This window comes from Dermacentor silvarum, chromosome 3 (assembly GCF_013339745.2).
Source record: "Dermacentor silvarum isolate Dsil-2018 chromosome 3, BIME_Dsil_1.4, whole genome shotgun sequence".
Taxonomy (NCBI): Eukaryota; Metazoa; Arthropoda; class Arachnida; order Ixodida; family Ixodidae; genus Dermacentor; species Dermacentor silvarum.
Genome location: NC_051156.1, coordinates 214,411,895 through 214,433,756, shown reverse-complemented (window position 1 = coordinate 214,433,756; position 21,862 = coordinate 214,411,895). Strand labels below are relative to the sequence as shown.

General features: G+C 40.7%; 1 protein-coding gene across 4 annotated transcripts in view; it reads left to right on the top strand.

Moving 5' to 3' along the window:
- The window catches only part of LOC119446641 (lisH domain-containing protein ARMC9), a 32,261-nt gene that overhangs the window by 8,735 nt on the left and 1,664 nt on the right, over positions 1–21,862 (top strand). For 3 of the 4 annotated variants that reach the window (XM_037711132.2, XM_049664305.1, XM_037711131.2), the window contains exons 8-24: positions 1,436–1,460; positions 2,142–2,233; positions 4,460–4,534; positions 5,070–5,218; positions 6,200–6,281; positions 7,991–8,092; positions 8,474–8,564; positions 9,981–10,107; positions 11,145–11,290; positions 12,170–12,246; positions 12,593–12,667; positions 14,789–14,882; positions 18,059–18,117; positions 18,492–18,602; positions 19,008–19,051; positions 20,168–20,283; positions 21,082–21,208. In XM_037711132.2, the coding sequence (XP_037567060.1) occupies positions 1,436–1,460; positions 2,142–2,233; positions 4,460–4,534; positions 5,070–5,218; positions 6,200–6,281; positions 7,991–8,092; positions 8,474–8,564; positions 9,981–10,107; positions 11,145–11,290; positions 12,170–12,246; positions 12,593–12,667; positions 14,789–14,882; positions 18,059–18,117; positions 18,492–18,602; positions 19,008–19,051; positions 20,168–20,283; positions 21,082–21,208 (1,592 nt within the window). The remainder of the gene's footprint in view (positions 1–1,435; positions 1,461–2,141; positions 2,234–4,459; positions 4,535–5,069; positions 5,219–6,199; positions 6,282–7,990; positions 8,093–8,473; positions 8,565–9,980; positions 10,108–11,144; positions 11,291–12,169; positions 12,247–12,592; positions 12,668–14,788; positions 14,883–18,058; positions 18,118–18,491; positions 18,603–19,007; positions 19,052–20,167; positions 20,284–21,081; positions 21,209–21,862) is intronic. The other variant, XM_049664306.1, reaches the window with a different exon arrangement.

Genomic DNA, 21,862 nt, shown 5'->3' with positions numbered 1-21,862 from the left:
ACATTCAGCTTAGGCAGGCTTTTCGTGGCTCCAGTCCTGAAATAGCACCGCCTGACTCTGAAGTGAGCTGTAGCACATAGAAATCAGTCAATGTACCATTACAGTTATAATCAGTTAAATGTGTAATTCACATGCTGTTGATTTCTGTTAATTCGCACTTGGCAGTGCTCTAAAATTGGTTTGAAGCATCATAATCCTTTAAATGCTGTGGACAAGTCTTACTCAGTTACAATGTTGTTTTTTTTAAATTCATTTAGTGCCAAGGACGTGTCTATCTCCTCCATGAGTTTGCGTGCTCTTTCCAAGTTCCAGTAGTGGGCCAGGCTGGTCTAATTAATTTTTGCATGCTTGCAAGTTCCCTCTTTGGCCCTGCTATTGGGCTACAGACTCCATTCGTCTATGTTGGTCTGGTAGAGATATTTAAAAAAAGGTGGCTGCCAGTCGTGTGTTGCCTTGCCTCTCACGAAAGCAGCGCTTTCATTTGATTGAGTCATCAAGCTTTGAAGATTATTTGCTTCTGTGTGAAAGCATTGACTGTGATGGCAATGTTTTGTGTTCTGTAGAAACATCAAGTGATTCCGATGTCGGCAACCATGACAATAGTTTTGATGTGGTGCAGCTTTAGATACAGAACCTTCCGCCAGCGCCTCTTCATTTTAAATTTGTGTATTTCAAGACTCAAGCTGTAAATTTACAACCCCCATGTCATATACATATATCAAATCTGCAAGACATTTGCTACCCAGATGTGCAATAAAAAAATGTAATTTTCTGAACACACATTTTTATTTTTTGCTGGTGCTGGAAGGCTGATAGGCTCTAGTGACACGATCATGTAACCCGTTAGCCATTTTGTTTTATGAAGAAATTTCTTAGCCAGAATGCTTAGTTCTTTATTGCTGATTGTGAATATTCCTCTTATAGAAAGCAGGTTTTTTCTGATTCATTGAATAAACAAAAGTTGGTTACTGAAGTTTATTGTTAGAGATCCAGATGTAGAAGAATGAAGAAATCACCGGACATGTATTGCCATCTGCCAACCGAAACACCAATTAAACCGCGGACAAGTGTCTCTTATCCAAAACGCTCATGGGAGAACAAATACCACAAGAGCAAGCCAGACTCGTCCTAAACGCTTTGGGGACGTGAGAGCTTGGACGAGCAGGGCTTGTCCAAAATGATTTAAGTGTTAAAAATCATGGACATTTTTTTTACTTTTGAACACTTCCAAATTAAAAGGCAGGTTGGATTATGCAATGGTGAAATAATGAAGCCAACTGTGTATATTGCATATAGTATGTGTCACATTGATTTAGCATAACATTTTTTGTTTATTTTCACGAACTGAGTTAGCACTGTACAGCTGTATTTGCATCTCAGTGCGAAGTGTAATAGGCTTAATGTGCGAATGCCTCCTTAACTGCAGCTGAGTCAGTATTGCAGCGATGTTGAACTAAATGGTAAGACCTTCCATCAACAATGTTTTATTTACTTGAATAAAATGTTGACCTAGTGAGTGTGTATGTGTCGGTAAACAAATATTTTAGCATCCCTTAATTTAAGTTTGCACACTCCCCCATGACAAACTTTGTGCGAAGTGTTTTGTTGTGGGAAGCAGCAGTTTGTTTTCAAATGATGTTGGACAGTTGTACTGTAAAACTTGGAAGATTTTGAATGCACAAAATTGATTCGGAAATAAATGACCAGAAAGAGATACATGTGTGATAAACGAGCACACGTGTGCATATGCATGACTCCCATAACTGCCATTGGCCATTAAAAAAAAATTCTGGGGTTCTACGTACCAAAACCACAATATGATTATGAGGCACGCCGCTTCTTTATTCAATAAGGTTCCACAGAGTCAGCAGGCATTATTGCGGGAATCATAAAGCAGTATAAAACATTACAGCGGAAATCTGGCTCACAATTTATGCCGGGAGCAAATTGAATTCCATAATGTTGTCTTGGAAATAAATAATTGTGCATTGGCGATAGTGTTGTGATGTCGTTTAACCATTTAACAGACTGCTGAATCTGTAAGTGCAAGTTTACTTTTAAGTAAAGTGAATGCAATCTAAAATTCTCATGCTATTACTTATTACTTTATTTTACATTAACTCTGCCATACACATTTTCAGACATGCGAGAAGACTTTCGGCGCTGTGAGCAGAGATTACAACAGTGTGACGAGCAGCGTGCAGCTCTGGATAAACAGATGTCTGAACTACAGGTCCGAATTTTTCATGCATCTATGCTTAACATTTGTTCCCTGACTGGTATGGGCTGTAATAGTAATAATACATTTTACCCATAGATATATAGAACTTGCTGCTTTCAAATCATAGAGGCACTTGGTAATAAAAGGAACACTAAAGGAAAATATTAAGTTGACCTAGATTGAAAGATTAGCCTTCTGTAGTAATGAATTCATCGTTCATAGCTAGAACAGAGCTTTTGTAAGTGGGAAAATGATAAAAATTATTAAGTGGAATGGAGCCACTTCTGGACTATGGTACCTCTCATGTAACATCAACACTGGCTTATTCACAGAGAGCGACATAGAGAGAGGTCACATGAAGATTTATGTCAACTCATCTGTTTCGGCACTGACAATTCAATTTGAGTAGCAGCAGCAGAACCTTTGGAGGCAATATTTCATGCAGCAAAGTGATATATTGGCACGCAGAAAATTGCAAGACTTCTAGACAAATAACCTATTTGTCTAGCTTGACTTAATATTTTTTTAGTGTCTCTTTAATGTGGAATTAAATTGACCTCCTAACTTTTTCTGATTCCTCTCGCACTAGTGCAACATGAGCTTCAGTTGTAAACACTGCTATTCTTTTCTGGTTAATCTCTTCCTTAGCTATCAATGCAAATGAAGTGTTTGGCATGTATTGTGCCTGTTAATTTGTACGGTGACAGTGGCTTTTATCTTTCTTGCACGACATTTTCTATTCCTTACTTTGCGATATGAGTAAAGTGAGCAATCTTCCTGCAATGCCCCATTGTATTCCCTAATTATTCTCTACTTTATTTTCACATACCTGCTGCTTCTGTGTCCACCCGAAGGCATATTTGCTGCGACCTGCCGCGGCGGCTGAGTGGCTATGGTGTTGTGCTGCTGAGCATGAAGCATTGTTTCAACTTCCGGCTCTATCAGCTGCATTCAGATGAAGTTGAAATCCTAAAATGCTTGTGCAATTAGATTTAAGTGCATGTTAAAGAATTCCAGGCAGCTAGAAATTATTTCAAGGCATTCCACCAAGGCATCTCACATAGCCCCAGTGTTGCTTTGTGAAACTAAACTGTATAAATCAATCATTTGTTGCTGCAGTATGTATAATGGGCAGTCTCCCAGACAAACTGTCTGTGCAGTGGAACTTCTGCTGCAGCTTTCACAGTGGGAACTGAAGTGAATTGAGATGCTCACTTGTTTGAGGATTCTGCTATAATAAAGGTTGCCATAATGCAAAATATTTGAGGCAGAGTCATCTACAAAGACATCTTCAAAGTGTATTTTTATTCATATTGGCAACATTTCCTAACATATTGTCAAACTGTAACAAAGTGACTAGACTAGGACAGCCATTAACACACAAACTTGATAAGATGATCTCGCAACAGTGACTGTGAATATGCCACAATCAACGAAGTGTACATAATGTGTCAAAAGAATATACACACTCGTGCAAGGGCACTTCGCATACTGGGGAGAGCAAAAAACACACATCTTCTCTCTGCGAAACGCAACTGTATTCTCATAATCAAGACAAAAGTATTAGGATATGCGGCATCAGCCAGGTGGCTTGCCAGAGGTGGAGACCGCAGGAGTCGGCAAGTGACGAAGGGGCAGCCAACACTCGGCTTTAGTTAGAAAACGTATTTAACATAGTGTGAGAGGTAAAATACCTCCCTGGTCTCTCTTGTGGCTAAGTGCTTTCAATTAATCGCTGTTACGAAGAGGCCAGCTGGTGTCTCCATAATTGTTTGCAGTTATAAGTCCAAAATTGCAGCTAAAAATGTTCATTCTTGTCATGCACATTTCATGTGCATTGTTCTAGAACTTTTTATAGTTGCCAATGTGTATACTGATAACGGCTCTGCAGCCTTATTATTTGAGACAACGGACATAGCCGATGGGCGCTATTCAGCCATGAGACAGCTGCTATGTTGTGGCTTAATATGCTGATTCTCATTGGATCAGCAAACTGAGCAGCATCATGCTTTGTCTGTACTTGGCAGGGAGACCACCAGAGATTGCAGAACAAGACAGGTCCACTACAAAAGATGCACCTTCCCCCTACTATAAAACAAGCACTATTATTATTATTGTGATTCTTTTCAACTGCCTTTTGTTTATTTTTTTGGGCCATGTGTGCTGGTAGTGGACCTACCTACCTTTTCATTTCATTCATCTCTCTGTCTTTTTCTTTTCTTTTTTCTTTTTTTGCAGGATGACTACAAGACGCTTGTGTCTGTAACAACGGAACTGATTACTGCCCTTGAAGCAACTGTCAGAGGAGATATGGTAATCATACTTTACTGCCTGGCTTGCTCTCTTAGGCATCTGTGAAGGAGCAACGTCAGCCTGTCTATGGCATCTTCTTGGTCACTCTAGTTCTAAATATACTTATTAGCGGCGGCAGCAGATAAGTTGCAGCAGTGCTGACATTGTAATAGTGATCAGTAGCTAGAGAGCAGGGGACTATTCTATCTAACCGTATGCAAACTTTTTTTGGTGGCAGGACTTCTGATGCACTCAAAAATATTGTCATTGTAGTTTACTAAGCAACAAAGGTCTGTATCTGTCATCAGCATGTCTAACTGGTAGGGCAAACCTTGCATGCCTCGAGTCACTGAAAAGCAGACATAGATGCAACAGACAAGATGTACATTAAGGGAAACTGATTGTTAAAGTTATGCAGAAGGTTTAAAAACACAGGAGCATTCAATTTAACATTGGTGGAACATTCGGAAATGTTTTGAATTACTCGAAAGCTTGAATCAAAAGATGCCTTCGAAATTTCATTCATTCATTGATGGCAGGATCACTTCTTTTGCAGGTGAACTTGGAGAATGTGCTGTTCTCATGTGGGCAGCGGTTTCCTGAATTAGTGAAGCTGCAGACTCCTCGTACGTCATGTGGGTCGTCGACCTGTGATGGCACTCAGGTGTTTGTTCTCAGAAGTGGACTCCACACTAGACGCACCAGGTTCGTGGTGATATAAGCAAACAGAAAGAAAGAAGTATCATCGAGTTGCGTAACTTTGTTATTTATCTGTAGTGTTGGTGTAAATTATCTCACAAAGGTCTTGTTTTTGTGCAGAGTGACGAAATACATGTATTAAAAGTCAAGTGAGTGGCAACGAACATAGAGCTTGCAAGTGGTCTATAGCTGTAGGTGTATTGCGCGATTTTTGTCTTCTGTAATTCAGTTTGTCACCTGTGCATTTTTTTTTTCCACATATACACTCGCACCTTTTTATAGCGCAATGGGATATAACAAAGTAACTAAAATTCTCCTTGAAAGCCCTATAGAGATTTATAGTGCAGTTCATGCAATAAGGATATAACAAAGTAATTGTGGCTCATCCTTCAACTTTGTTATAACAATATTCTTTTACATGTTGTAGTGCCAATTACACCTGTACACCTGCTTTGTTCTCACAACAATATTTTGTTTTGTTCTTAATATTACATAATTTTAGTAATTGGTTATTATCTTTTATTCCGATGAGTCAGACATGCTCCTGTCTAGGAAAAATGTAATTGTGCAAACTGAGACAATCACACAGAAAGAAAACACAAGTATGAGAGCTATGCAAGCAATAGCACTTGTTCCGTGTGCTATTTTTGTGTGTATGATTGTCTTAGTTTGGGCTGTTATATCTGTCCTATTTGTGAACCAACTATCCCAGCAAAGAGTTCCTTTAAACCTTATCTAGGAGGCTCACTCCTGCCCACTAGATTTGTTAACATTATAATGATTCTCACAGTTGTAGACAATAGGCCACCATATATGAACCTGAACAATATAGTACCACATGTGGCAACGAAGAGCAAACAAGATAATATTGCACACAGAGGGAAGGATAGATTGTTAACGCTTATATTGACTGGTGTGACAAGTAAGACAATGCTCAGGTTTGTCGTCCTGCTGTTGTGCAGAAGGTTATTATGAAAACGTGTGCAGGCTAGACTTCTCCAAGATCAAGCAAGACCTGTCTGAGGCGAGTGCCAGCACACGAGCTCTTCTACTGCAGGCACTTCGATGGGTACGTGTAGTCTGTCATACATGCGTTCTCTCTTGTAGTCCTTGCTATACTTATCCCCTTACAAACCTGTGCCATCCATTTGGTTTGCATAGCTTCAGCTTCCTAAGCTAGAGGCTTATAGAATTATTCTACTTCTGGAAAAGTATTGTGCATATCTTCTTCAGTTACGAATGATGGTGGACTTTCAATAAATGTCTCAAAGTTACATAATTTCATTCCCTGGCACTGGAGGCTGCAGTGAAAGAAAGGCGGTAGGATGATGCCTTGCGCATTTTCTAGTGAGCCCTTATAGTTACAGAGTAATCAAATATCAATTTATTGTGCAGTGTGTCACATTGCATTCTTTCATAAAAAGAATTGTATTGCTCACTCATAAGCTCATGTACAAGTTAATTATTAGCTGCCAGCATTACAAGATGGGAAAAAATTATTCTTTTGCTATTACTGACAGAATGTGGCATGTTGAACATCCCAACAAACACCGTAGTGCCTTCAGCAAAGTTGTCTTTAGCCACACTCAGCATGTTGAAGTGAAATAGAGCCACATTGAGTACACAGAGGGTTTAACTTACCCGAAGTTTAAAGGGACAGTAATGAGATAATCAAGTTGAGTTGTATTAGTAAGTTACCCTTCTACAATACCAATAAAGCCACTTTTATCGTTAGAGGAGGCTTGGCAAGTCAGAAAAGGATGAAAAAGCTGAAAACAGCTGTCGATGCTACCTTGCAAGTTCCTGCATCAGCTCGCTACGTTGTCGGCGATTTTGCCGGCGTCTGATCGGCCCTAATTAATTTTTTACCACTAAAGATGGACTGCATTGAAATCCAAAAGGGCAAATGACTGAACCTAGCAAGATTAAAGAACTTTTAAGGCCAGACCACACACACAATCTCGCATCTATGCACCTGCGCATGTGCAGACAGTGCGGGACAGCTCGTGCGCGTATCAGGGACAGACCAATATCGATATGTTCTAGACTAATATTAGTGCTCGAGCTGCCTGTGTCCCCATGCGCATGGCTATATGCAGCTACGGCAGGGTGAAATCATTTCTCAGTGAGGCTGGTTTATGTCATGCAAGAAAGTGCTTTTTTTTCCCCTTTTGCATTGATTTAGCAACTAAAGAAATGAAACAGTTACGTTTATAAATATTTAGGCATCTTGACGCACTGTCAATAACTCAGTACAAGACGATGTCTGCCAAACCGTTGATCTATGTGCACACGCCGGCATGCCTCTCTTGTAGATGAAAACCACCATTCTTTGGGGGGGGGGGGGCGCAGCAGGTGAAAGTTGCATAGATGCAAGCTTGCGTGCGACGGCAAGCGTATGTGGGGTCTGGCCTTTACTATGCCACAATAAGCCAGATATGAGAAAATGCTTTGGAATTTGCTGATGTCGCACCGTCGTACTAGTGCTGAGGTCTTGACACAAAATTCTTCAAAACTGAAAGTTTGGTCCTAAGTTTCTGTTCTAATAATCAATGTCTTTCCACAACACTAACAAAAATAGAGTTTTGAAAGAGCACTTTATCAGTCTAAGCTGATTATATGTTTCTCTATAGTTTCCTTTAATGTCTCTGGTATTTCTCCTTGCCACCAGTGAGCAGAACTGGCAAAAACAAGTTGTGTACACAAATGCGTACACCATGATTGGAGGGGATAAAGAGTAATGCCTGGGCATATATTTAGCCTTCTTTCATCTTTTAGAAATTAACGAAGGCTTCTTCAGTCGAGGAGAGGGACTGTGTCCTGCTGGCGTATGTTGACAATGACCTGCTGGGCTTCTTCGAGAGGTCACCTGACTACTGCGTAAGCAAAATATGCGCTTGTAATGATTTTTTTTTCACTGTACACTGTCAGAGTTGGGTCTCATTGAACCAATTTTACCTATCTTCCTCAGTTGCTGCTCACTAATGGCAGAGCTTTGGTGATGGCATAGAGTTTTTAGAGTTCCTTGCATTGCTAACTAAACCAACTATTCAATCTAAAGTTAGATTTTTTGAATTAACTGTAATTGATTAAGTGTAATTTTAAAATTAAAATTTAATTCTTCTGTGGAGATTTTCGTACATTTACAGTGTTTTATCTCTGGCTTGTTCATTGTCTAACTGATATGTTAAACATTAAGAAAAGAAAAAATTTCTTGCTTTAAAAATGTACCTGTTTTATCTCTCTCTTTTTTCTTTCCAGAACCGTATCTTACATATAATTAAATCACCAAACTCAGGGTTGCAGCAGAGCTTTGTGAGGTTCTTGAATACACTGGCTGCTTTTCGATCAGGTGTAGTACCGCTTTTAATCTCTACTAGATGCATTTGCTGTCTAATCTGTACTGCCATTTTTCCTATTTCTTAATCTCTTGAGGAAGTGAAGTTGGACAGTTCACCTAAATGGTTGTGAGTGCACAAGTCGTCAGAGTAAGAGAATAGATTCCAAGGGAAGGGAACACAATTTGGGACAACAGAATCAGATTGAGCAATGAAGTTAGGAAACTTGCATGCATACGGATGGGATCGGCTTCACACAGGTCAGGGTTGTAACCAGATGGCACTGGGAGAGCCTTTCACACTGCAGCAGGCCTATATTCTCTGGAGACCCAACAGTATCATAGCGACACAATACCTTCTAAATTCAGTTCCTACTGCAAACCAGTCTTTGAACCGGAAAGACTCTATCCTCTATCAGATGGCATGGGCACATGCTCACATCAGCACGTTCATGTATGCGGACAGAGAGTCTATTTCTCCAGTTTGTTCAGATAAAAATGTCTTTTGTTTTCCTAAACATATAGATACAGGTTTAACATCACATGGCAGTTCCTTGTGTTCACATTTACTCCTGGGTTGCCAAGTTATCTGGCGGCATTTGGAATGTGCTAGGCACCTAAATTTTTTCGTCGTCGGTGACAATGCCAGTGGTATGTCTCACACAAACTATCAATCATCTCGAAAACTGGGGGCAACAAAATGATTACATGCTTGACATATAGTGTCGCCTGCATCTAGCTTTAAGTCACACCAAAATATATTAGCTTATAATTTACGGTTTAATTAATTGAAATCTATTTTCAAGCACCGCTTTTGCCGTTCTATCAACCGTACCTCAACTCACACCTCCAAAATCAAAACGTATTAGATGAGACCCTTTGTTCCTCTATAAGGTGGTCCATGGCATTTTACATTGCCCAAAGCTTCTTCATATGTACAATTTTCTGTGCAGCAAAAGTATACCAGGCAGCATTCCGCGTTTTCTGCTTGGTCTTGTTGCATTAGAGACTGTCCTATGGCTACTCTGCAAAAACACATGTAATAAGTGTTCTGCCTGTATTGACATATTTCAGAGTTCATCTAAGATCTAAGAAACTGAAGATTAAACAATGAAAAGTCATATCTAATGTGAAAAATATTTATGACCTTGTCATACCTAATATGCTCATCATCGTCACATAATATTTCTCCATAGTCACTCATTCATGCTGTCCTGGCATGTGAGCCAAATAGCAAGTCTCTGTACATACAGTTAAAGGATACACCTTTGTAAGTGAATTTATCTTTAGTTTTGGATTTTATAGTCCTTGTACTAGCAAACCTAAGGTAACATTTTAAATGCATCTATGTGTGCATATGTAGTTTGATGCTTTGACATTAACAATATGCTATTTGTATACCGAGTCTAATTCTCATTCTTTTACATGCAGGGCGCAATTACTTGGCCAAGAATCTCCAGCTTGTCGCGGTGCTTACAGACACACTTGTGTTTGACCGAGTCACAAACCCCAGAACACTGGACATGATTTTGGGGATACTGCAAAAGCTGAGCCTAAGGTAACGTAGTATTCAAGAGAGTATTACTTGAGTGTTTATTCTCTAAAAAAAAAGAAAGAAGTGGCTAATTTGATGCCCAATGCAGTAATTTATGAATGAACGTTTAACATGTGGGCGTTCATTCCAAAGTTAGGCTGCTACAAGCACTTGAATACTAATGAAGTATTTACACTAACAGTGGGCAAACTATACATCTACAAACCCTAAGGACTGCCTGTAGGACTGCCTGTAATGAGAAACGTTACAAAGTCATATCATGGTACTATAACGAACATAGATATAACATATTATTGGATATGATGAAGTAGGTCTAAAATTTTACTTGCCAATATCAGCACGTAAAGAATATATGCCTATGAAGAATGGCGGATATAAGGAAGGTATTTTCACATTGGATGTGACTTCATTACAACGATTGTGACTTTATTACAATTGTTTAGTAGCAACACATTATAAAAATTTTCAGAATGTCTGTTGTTCATATTGGCAATATTTCCTAACATATTGTCAACATTTCGTCACTTTGACATACATTATCCACTAGCGCTATTCTTCATATATGTTTCTTCATTTACATTAACACAACAGTGTCTTTTTATATTTAAACTGTGAACTTCATTCAAATGCTTCAAATAACTTTTTGATGTAGGTATGCTTTAGTACTGAAGCACCAGTTTAACAGTCCAGTCTGTTCAGTTTCTCAGTGTAATGTGAGACAGAATTCACGACCCTTTTCACAGAATTGTAACCTCATGTGTAAAAGTAACAAAGCCCCTTACAATAATGACCTCAATTTTTTTTTTTATCAGCTGTAGCAGAGATGCTGTCACTGTTTCTATTTGAGGATCTTCATTCATATAACTATGTCTTAAACAAGAAATAACGGTAACTGTTCCTTCTAGTGATATCCAACCATGGTTTGAAAATCGCTAGGGGATATGTTACTTTTGCATGTTGCTGTACATTATGCACAATCACATCACAATTTAGAGGTTCGGCATTTGGCCACATGCAATTAGTGCATCTGTACATTACAGACGACAGCAGAAGGACATTATGATCACCCATGGCATCTTGGAGTGGGTAGTACGCACCTTGCAAGAAAGTGAGGAGGTTGGGCTCTCAGAGTATGGCCTTGAGTACATCACTGCACTCTTCATGAACCTGTGCCTCCAGAAATCAGGCAGGTTTCATACTGTATGGTTTTACTGAATTATTTTGTTTTTATATTGCTGGCTTCATAAAGCTAGAATCTTGGGGAGGTGATTGTGTTTTTGCTTGCTTTTCTATGTGTAATTGACAAACTGCTGTTGTCTGCAAAACTAACATTTGAAAGTAGAACTTCCGCAATTTACGTGGACTAGAATTTCATTTGCTGGGAAGAAAAGAGAGTGATCTACAAGAATAACACCAGCAGACCTTAATATAGCCTGCTCCGTTGGCTGTAATTGCTTGTGTTTTTGAAAATAGCAGTGGTCCTTCATCCTCTTGGGTTAACTGGGTCCGTATCAATGCCATAGGCATTATTAATTTATTGTATACAAAATAGACTGCAAGATTCAACATCTGAGTGCCAGCAATCCAGCTAGGAGCAGGAAATAATTTTTTCAAGTTAGCCTGAACACATAATCAAAAACCTGCTACGTGTAAAAAGAAAATTAGGTGTCTAGCACGTAAAATTAGAACACTGCATAACAGTTCTGGATTTATGTGTCTGTAGTAGTAGTATCTGAATGTTTGCCTTTATGCTACATATATCGAGCCACTCTGAGGACTAGCTGTGAATGCAGAAATTCACGTTGGCTTGGAAACCTGTACTATATGTTCTTGCTTTCCTGGACTACTTCATTGTCAAACATCAAAATTTTGTAAATGCCACTTACATACGCACTTCGATGAAAGTGGTAGTTTTGTTTACTTTGAAATGCGTTTGTCTCTTATTCAGCAAGACCGATGTTCCTTTGCCTGTCATCACCTCAAATGTAATGCTTTGCTGGTGTTAACCCCAATCCACCCATTCTTTTGACATAATTGCCAAAGTGTGTCTGTCCTGGCTTTGCAGCAAAGCAACACTGCAGGAAAATGAGCACCTCTGTGATTGACATTGTCAAGAAGCTGCTCGAACACAAGAATGCAGAGGTATCATTATAAACTCCTGAGCGCCTTGCTTCGCATACACTTTTTGTTCTGGTTGATGGATGCTGCTGTATCAGCTATGCAGGGCTGTTAGCATGCACACTTTTTTTTTCTTTTGTAATTGCAGGCAATGATGCTAAGTTAGTGCAGGGATACGGTACTTAGGGCATCTGTATTGCTGTTTTGTTGCTTGTAAATTAGGTCTATTGCTTTGCATTGGGTGGTGGTGAAGTCTAAAACTAAGCTTCTGCAAGTCAGCATCCTTTTATTTCTGCTGCAATCATCCACTGGATTTCATGACATAGTGGAAGAGTTACATAGTCTGAAGTCATTCTCATGTGTCTTCCAGATTGTGCCTTACTTGAATGGTGCACTGTACAGTCTGTTGTGCGATACGGAATTTCGTAGCATCGCTGTTCAAATGGTGCGTATGTCTTCTGGCCTGTGGTGTCACCGGAGGGCTATAAGCTCTGTTACAAACGTTTCAGGGAGCTAAATCTATTTCAAATCTTGTTTAATTACACAGCCAATAATTACTGCCAGAAATGCCTGTAACAGTATATTTGATGCCTTTCAATCTCTGTGTTTGCAATTACTGGCATCTCTTCTCCAAGCAAAGTAGGAAGCATGTGAATGGAGAATAAGATAATGTTATGTAGTCACAAAATGAATGTGAGCTTTGTAATGTGAGCATGTTGCTTGTAAAATGTGTCACATGGGCAGCTTCCATATCATGTCACACATTTGCTCATCAACAGAGCTTTGCTGCATTTTCGTTAACAGCCTCCAAAGAAACATTTACATCAATATTAAGAATGGCAGCCAGTGGTACTCGTTTGTTTCAGTGATCATCGTTCTATATGTGTTTTTTTGTGAATACTTTTAGAGGGACAACTTTCTTAGAGGGACAAGTGGCTCATAGCTGCATGAAACAGAGCAATAAGAGGTCTGTGATGCCCTTAGATGTCCGGGGCCGCACGCGCACTACACTGAAGAAAGCAGCGTGTCTTTTATCCCTGTCTGAAAAGACTGGGTAACCCGTGGGACTTCTTTCATGATTGGGATAGGGGCTTGCAATTGTTCCCCTTGAACGAGAAATTCCCAGTAAGCGCGAGTCATAAGCTCCCTGCCCTTTGCACACACCACCCTGTCGCTACTACCGATTGAATGATTTAGTGAGGTCTTCGGACCGATGTCCGGCGCGGCCTTTCAGTTGCGCCGGTCTGTTGGAAAGATGACCAAACTTTATCACTTAGAGGAAGTAAAAGTCATAGATTATGAATTATTGTTATGACTGAAGTAGTGAAGGCAGTGTGAAAAAGGACACTGACAGAGGGGCAGAGAAAGGACAAGACAAGCCTGCATTCTTTTGATGCGAAAGCATCAAATGGTTCATTGAGCAGAAAAGCTGGCGTCCCGCATCTGTAGCAGCACCTAAATTCCCATTGGCTGCGACACCATGGCACGAGTGCACCTTGACGGAGCAGAACGGGTGAAAGAGAACACCTGCCGCAGTAGCGCGCCAGTTGTTGCATAAGGGGAGAAGGCATCGCCACGATGCCAAATCATCCTCACTCTCGGAAGCATGTGTTATGAGCACATTCCTTGTCCGCGCAAGCTCTTGCCTGCGTTCTAACTGCGCCTTAGTTAGGCCAAATTAAAACACGCCAAGCGTCTCAACACGCTTGCTTGCACGCGAGGAGTTCATAACTCGAAGGACCACTCAGAAGCGTTCAACTGGACATTAATGCTTTCGCGTTCACAACTCATAAGTGCTTAGGTGTCCTCTGATATTTTAAGGTGAAAGCCTTATATATCTGACATGAAAGGTACAAAGAGGCGACGAACCCTCGCCCTTTGGATGGAGTTGAACCCACGACCTTTGGTCGGAGTCGAACCCTCGGCCTTCCACCTTTGGTGGTAATTAAGGTGAAGTTAATTGAGGCACAGATAATTAAGATAGAGTTAATTAAGGCACTCAAATTTATGACCTTTGGGGGAGTCAAACCCATGACCTTTGGTGTTAATGAAGGCAAAATTAATTTAGATGCAGTTAATTAAGATAAGAGTAGTTAATTAAGGCACTTGAACCCACGACATTGGGTGGAAGTCGAACCTTCGACCTTTAAAATTAAGAGAGACGACTAAGCAAAGTACACTAAGCGAATTAATAGTATGAATAAGCAAATTAAGCGGATTAGTAAGTCAATTAAGATGATGTGTCAGTGAATTAAGAAGTATGACTAAGCGAAGTAGACTGAAGCGAATTAAGGGGGATGTATGTGTCATGTGCCCGTCTTTAATGCATCGGCACTTCATCTTCAAGTCGTCTTAGGGATAACATAAGAGACCCTGTGAATTTAAAAAAAAAGAATTTTTACATTGACTTCAACTTTCCAGCCTTGCATATGTACCAACCTGCCCAACTTTTCATGCTTTTGAATGCAATTATTATTACAGTTTCAGTTTCTCTCTTTAATGCACTGTGCTGATTCTGGTACTGCGTCCGTTCATGACTCTTTCGTTTGCTGGACTTTTATATCAGGGACTGGAAGCAAGCTTGCAGAAAGCAAAACTCCTCTCATCACCCGATGTGCGACATCAGGTGGACCAAGTTTGTGAGAGACTCCTTTCCTCAGGTTTGTGCCCAAGTGCTTGTCGAATTCATGCGAACTTTTGCCTTTGAGAAATGTGCTGACCAGTATAGTTTGTTGTAAAAGAAAGCTTCAACTCGGGGCAACTCCAATTTTCCTATTCAGATACAGTTAAACCTCAATATAACGAACTTAAGTGTAACGAAATTCTCAATATAACGAAATATTAAACTTTTGATAACTTCTTGTTCGTATAGAACACCATGTATTTAGAACCTCATATAACGAAGTGTTTTATAGACGATTTCAATATAATGCCATTTCATTGCCACCGCAAAGGGATACCGAGACAATGAATAGAAACTTCAATGGATGCAGATGGTTAAATGGTTGAATTACAAGCACCTGCTTGTGAACGCACCTTTCAAATCGCTCGACCAAGAGCGACCGTCGAAGTGGAACAGCGTCATATGTTCCGTTTAATGTTCAAGTACGATAAGATCTTCTCGCGCCCATCGCGCAATGTGCTTTGGGTGCGAGTGAAAGCGTATATGTGCGAAGGTTTGCCGAGAAGTATCGTGGCTTAATTGTTGAGCGTCGTCTTCTCGCGCTAGCAACGGGTAAAGGAGGGAGGGGAGCGAACTCATCGTAACGCGGTCAAGCGCGCGCAAGGGGAGGGGGGCAGAAGTGGGGCGGCGCAAGTTGGCACATGTCTACTTTTCTTGAGCGGCCGTGGCTGCTTATGGCTGCAGTACCCGTGACTGACCGCATATGCAGCCTTCGCGCCCTGTTTTAGAATTAATCTGCCGCATGTGCAAAGAGGGCGTGATGAGATGTTGTGGCATATCATGTGCGTTGTCTTTCCGCGTGTTTAGTAATTGAGGTGTGAATATATTCACCGCCGATGTGAATATATCGGAAAGCGCCAAAAATAGGCAGGCAAAGCAACGTTTTAGGCCTCCGACATCGTAAATATAGGCACAATAAATTTTTACATAAATGCAATTAATTTCAAACGAAGACGTGTGCGACCTGTATCTACGACAGCAAAACAAGAAATGTTATTGTTTATGATGGCACAAAGGCGCTAACAGTTGAACATAACCGTGCAATTGTCCCACAAAACTACTGGACTAATGACGATCATTTGGCGTAATCCATCAAGCACACTGCTCATATTCATATTCAATGGCCACTATATACTCGAGCGTTACATAAAGTGAAACAAGCATGAAAAACAATACTTGAAAGCTGGGAATACTGATTAAAAAAAAGCGCTACTTTGTCTGCCTGAGGCAATTAAATTAAGACACAACAAAAACAGACAAATAATAAATGCAAAAGAGACTACAATTTATTAAAAAATTAACATGTTCTTACATGAGGACTTTTAGGTACAACTCTGGCAATTTTCTCATATACAATGACATTATCGGAATTGTACAGGCAAAACGTCCCAACACTGCCAAATACACTTCCGCCCATTTGAAGTGCACGTGTTTGAAGAAATCTGTTTGGAGAGCACACGGAACGTAGTCTAAGAATCACATTGAAGATTCTGGAAACAATAGCAAACTACCACCATCTCCAGATTTTTGGATTCAAAATTGTTCCTTTTGTCACTGAGAGTGATCTTGTACGCTGAGAAGGAACGCTCGACGGCAGTGAACACCTTAAAAGTTAATTACAAACAAAACAAAAGCCACGTGCACATCACATTTTTCTTTCTTCTTTTGCTCTTCACTCTCTTTTCCCCTGACGGCTCTCCACGGTTTCACATTCGCCAACCGCGGCGCGTCCCATTTCACTGCTGCTAGCGGTTGTTTTCCGAGAGTTGGTTGAACTAGATGATTAGGTTGAACTCATAGAGTTCCGAACAGTCAATGTTGCCCGGTAACATGAATAACGGTTTATAACTGCACTCGAAAGCGAAACTTGAGGCTAAATAGTGTTCATATAGGTGCCGATATTGAAAATAGGCATTTATAGGCACTATAAAAACATTATAAATGCCCTTCTTAACCTCTAATTCATGCTCATATACAGTGGAATCTCAATGATACGAATCTCACGGGGTCACGAAAAGTATTCGTATTAGCCGAAATTTGTATCATCGAAACACAATTAAAACTACCTAAATTAAAGAGTCGGAGGTGAACTCACTCAGGCACACACACGTAAAAAGCATTTACAGTATAGATCACCTATAACGTAATGGTTTATAGTGCAGAACTGGCTACAACGCGGCCTTTTCCGACTCCCGTTTACCTTCCCATAGAACTCCATGTACACGCATACCGCTTACAGTGCAGCCGCGTGAAACGAAATACCGGTTATAATGCGGCTTCCGCGGGAAAATCTCGCTGACAAGGGCGCAAGGGCGATAGCAAGCACGCTTATCAACGAGGTGTGCCCACCGATGGGAGAGGAGATCAACGAGGGCGATGGGCATGAGTCCAAGGGCGATAAAATCGTTGCCGCGTGCCGTATGTGCGAGTGAAAGCGCGCCTTTCGCGCGGGGGACGCGCGCCTTCGTGGAGAGCTAACGCACAGCGGAGAGCAAACAAAGAACGCGGCCCGAAGCACAGCAGCCACTCCGTCCAATGGCACGCGGAAAAGGAGGAAAAGCACAAAAGCAACAAAAGTGCCACCGCTTCAAACTCTTCGCGCCCAGTAGCGGCCTCCGCGCCGTCCGGCGCTGCGTCCGCGCCTTCGCACCAAAAGAGAAAGGGAGAAAGCACGTGACTGCGCGCTGTTCTCTTTCGCGGCCGTCGGTGGGGCAGCGTTTATTCGTATCAACCGACGCGGGTCGAAAATCGATTCGTAACAACCGTTCTCTAGCACGTTGCAAAGTAATAGGACTTGGCCGGGACCACATAAAAATTCGTATCATCCGGAAATTCGTATTAGCCGTGATCGTATCATCGAGATTTCACTGTATCAAAGTGGGGCAATAGGAGCGCAAGGAACAAAAAAGGCATTTGCCTAAAATTCGGTCTCTACTAATCAACATCGGTCCAGCGGTTGCCAAGAGAGTGTATTTCCCTGTTCTCATGTATTTAGATAATCACTGTTGTGGACTATTGGCAGAATTTTTCATCTCACATTTTCCCTCAGGAAAACCCAAAGATGTAAGGGCTGAGCCCTAACATTTTTGTTTTTGCTTGAAATTGCAAAGCCTAATATGCTTTAATTCTACTTTTGTCTGTCTAACCTTCCAGATGCAAATGTCGATGACGGCATTGTTGATTCCCTGAGTGAAGATGACGAGGATGATGAGGTAATTCTATATATTTCACCTTGATGCTAGTCTCTACATAATGGCCACAATATTTTATGTCCTTAGTGTAAACACCTTTACGTGGCTCGATGAGTAAGGGTATAACACTCGTATTTTTGATGATAATAATAAGGGGAGAGGCCTTCAAGTTGAGTGTTTTGTGTGGTGCTGTAAAAATAAATGTTTTGTGAAATTCGCAAAATTCTTGTCTCTGATTGACTTGACGTCAACCAAGAAGTCTTGTCTGTAAAGTACATTTTCTTGCACTAGCCAGAAGGAACCTATCACGGTCGGGGCTGGACATGGATCTGAATAAACCATAGCCCATCTGAACATTTTAGTACTGTGTTGACAGTTGTTGATGCTGTGTACAGGATTCACAGGAAGAATCGGAGCCGGAACCAGAACTCGACATGGATGACATTGTGCAAGCATTGCCCCACCAGATGTACGGCGACCAGCTCTTGAAAGTGTTTTATGAAGAAGTATGTGACTTTTCATGGACCCTATTTGTAATATTTCAAATACTGGCCCAAGAAAGAGTCGACATTGAAAGAAGCTTGAGAAGAAGCTGAGGACCATGCAATGAGCAATGGAATGAAAAATTATAGGCATAACGCTAAGGGACAGGAAGACAGCATTGTTTAGTCTCTTTGCAAACACTAATACTCAGACTCACTTCAGTAGCCCATTAATGGAGTTGGAGGCACAAGCTGTGAGACATGAGATTGCTTATTATGGCTTTCACCTGAAACCTCTGGTATTCTGTGTAAAATGCACAGCCGTATTATAGATGGATGCACTTCAAAATATATTTTGCCACAATCAAAGTGTCTTATACAATCTCAGATGTGGTTTTGAATCTTTGTCATCTCATGAACCAATTTCAGGAGAACCAGGACACTGTTTCGCAACGAGCATTGACAGTATCAAGGTAAGTGTGTAAGCGTGCCAACTTTTTGTGATCATGCACAGATGGCCAAAAATTTTGTGTGTTTGCCAGTCACTGTAGTATCAGCACATGATTGAACATCAGGACCTCAATAGACAAGTCATATTTGTAATGTACACCTTCGTCCAATATAAAATGATGGTGACCTCATCTGTGTCTGAACCGCAATTTCTGCAAATGTGCAAGTCAGAACCTCACTCACTGCTATTTGTTATGTTGTTCTCCTGTTGAAGAATGCTGCTCATGGAACTTTTCCTCATTACAAGCACACACAAGGAAAATTACCGGCTTTGAACTCAAATCCGGTGTTTCCTTTCCTATTGAACAACCTTGTACATGGCAGGCAATTTTAAGTTGTGACTGGCAGCTTGCCATTATCTTTTGAAAGTGAAGTGTACAATCACTACATTGTACCGGTAAAGGTGCAGACTTGGAAGCTAAAGTCTGCAAAACAAGCAATGGAATGAAAAACAATAGATGTAATATTCAGAAACAAGAAGACAGTAGTGTAGGTTAGAGAACAAATGGGGGTAACTAATATTCTAGTTGACATTAAAAGGGAGAAATGGGAATTGGGCAGCCATGTAATGTGTAGGGCAGGTTACCGGTGGTCTATTAAAGTTACAGAAAGTGCAGTTGAGGACAGCAGAGAATTAAGTGGTGTGATGAAATTATATAAAATTTGCAGGCACTAGATTGGGTCAGCTGGGTCCAGGCAGCGGTGATTGGTGATTGAAGGGAGAGGCCTTTGTCCTGCAGTCGATGCATATTAGACTGATGATTCATAGCTGTTTGTGAAGCAATGTGACAAAGAACACCACATTCTCTTCATCAATCGTCTATAAATTGCAACTGTAATGTGGTTTTTATTGTTTTGTTTTTGTTTTTTTGTTGGCCAACTGTGCAGAGAAAGGCCATGCTGTAGCTATGTTGCCAATCCTTGCACATACGCATACACATTAAAAAATATTTTTTTGGTACATTCGGTGCTTTTTTCTTTCTGTGTAGCATGGGAAATTTTGCTGACATGTGAGAGCCGTCTTGTGGGACCCTGATTGCTTGACAATTTGTATATACATCTTCTTTGTTGCTTTTTAGTAGGCTAGAAGAGTCTTCCCCTGACCAATCCTTAGAAGAGACTACAGTAAATGCCCCAGAGACATCCCAGTCCGATGAAATTGACTGCTCCCAGGCAACTCACACTGAAGCTGTTGGTAAGAACTTAACATGTGCTGCAGTGACTAAAAGAGAACTAATTTTTAAAAAGCTTTCGCACGATAGCTATTCCATGGGTTAGTGAACAGCTACAGTACTTTTTGAGTGCTTCATTTTAAAAACAAAACTGTCATGATTACTTGTCTTCACAAGATGATAACTTGCATTTAGACAACATACATTGAAATGGAAGAGAGCATTAAACCTGGTGTATGCGTGCATGTGTGTGTGTGTTTGTGCATGTGGGGGAGACAGACAGAGTAATCTGGTAATCAGCCTCAACCAGGTCAAAAATCTTCATTGTATTGCTTCCGTCGTTTAATCATCCATGTTCTTGGAATCAATAGGCTCATTTCGTTTTTCAGACTTGGGGGACTTAGATACGTGTGTGAAAATTTTGACTTTTGTTGTCATCTTGCGCCTTCTGCAATATCCTTTTAGAAAGGTCCTTTACCCATTCTGGTGGCTATGGCACTCTTCTGCTGAGCAGGGGGTCAAGGGTTTGATTCCCGGCCACAGTGGCTGCATGCATAAACACTCGTGTATGTATTTAGGTTTGGGTGCACATTAAAGAACGCAAGGTGGTCGATATTAATCCAAAGCCCACAACTACGACACGTCTCATAGCATGTGCATTGATTTGAAATGTTAAAATCCATAATTTGATTTGAATAGAAAGAACCTTTGCAGAAATAAACTAATTTTCCTTGACTGGCATGCACTGTGCTGGTGTATATGTGTAATTGACAGACTAACTTCGACACCCTCCTTAAAGGCAGTTGATTTGCTCTGTGCAGAGTTTACAGCTCCCCCTGTTGACGAACAAGCCTCTGAGTTGGTGAAGCAGCTAACGGGTGAAGAAAAGACGGTCGTGGCAGCAGCTGGCCAGACTGCCCCACCCAGTGACAAAGTGAATGGACTCAAGTAGGCACCACTCATTTACATTACTTATGCCCCTGTTGAAGAATTTGGGGCCAACTCTTATTTCTGTGTTCGAATACATTGAAATACCAGAAATGGTCTCACTAGATGACCACCAGACCAACTTGAATAAATTTTGTTGCATTTAAGAGCGAAAGCTAACTATACTACCAGTTATAGGAAGCAGAATTATGATTTAGTTTTCCATTTTTTTTTTCACTTGCCTGAAATATGTAGATTTAAATAATTGAAGTACAAAGTTTACAACTCTGTACTATGCACAAATATCAAATTTTAAAAACTGGAACTTTTAAACTGTGTAAAGCGAGACAGATATGATTCTTTAGCTCCAGTTTAAGTGAAATGGTTGAATTGTCATTGGCGCTCTGAAAAAGTCCTCTATGCGAATTATTTATATATTTCAGAATAGTGTATAATATAAATATATGTCCACTTTAGATGTTTCAATAGATCCTAGATGGCACGAAGACATCCAAATAATTTCAGTTGGACGTCCTTCTCGGGAGTTCAGGACATCCCAGGGACGTCCCATTTACAGCAGGAAAACGTCCCAAGTGATACAAAGAGAGACGTTCCTGGGATGTCCCAGACTACGAGCTTTTGGGAGGTCATTGGGATCTTTTGCCACCGTTTTTT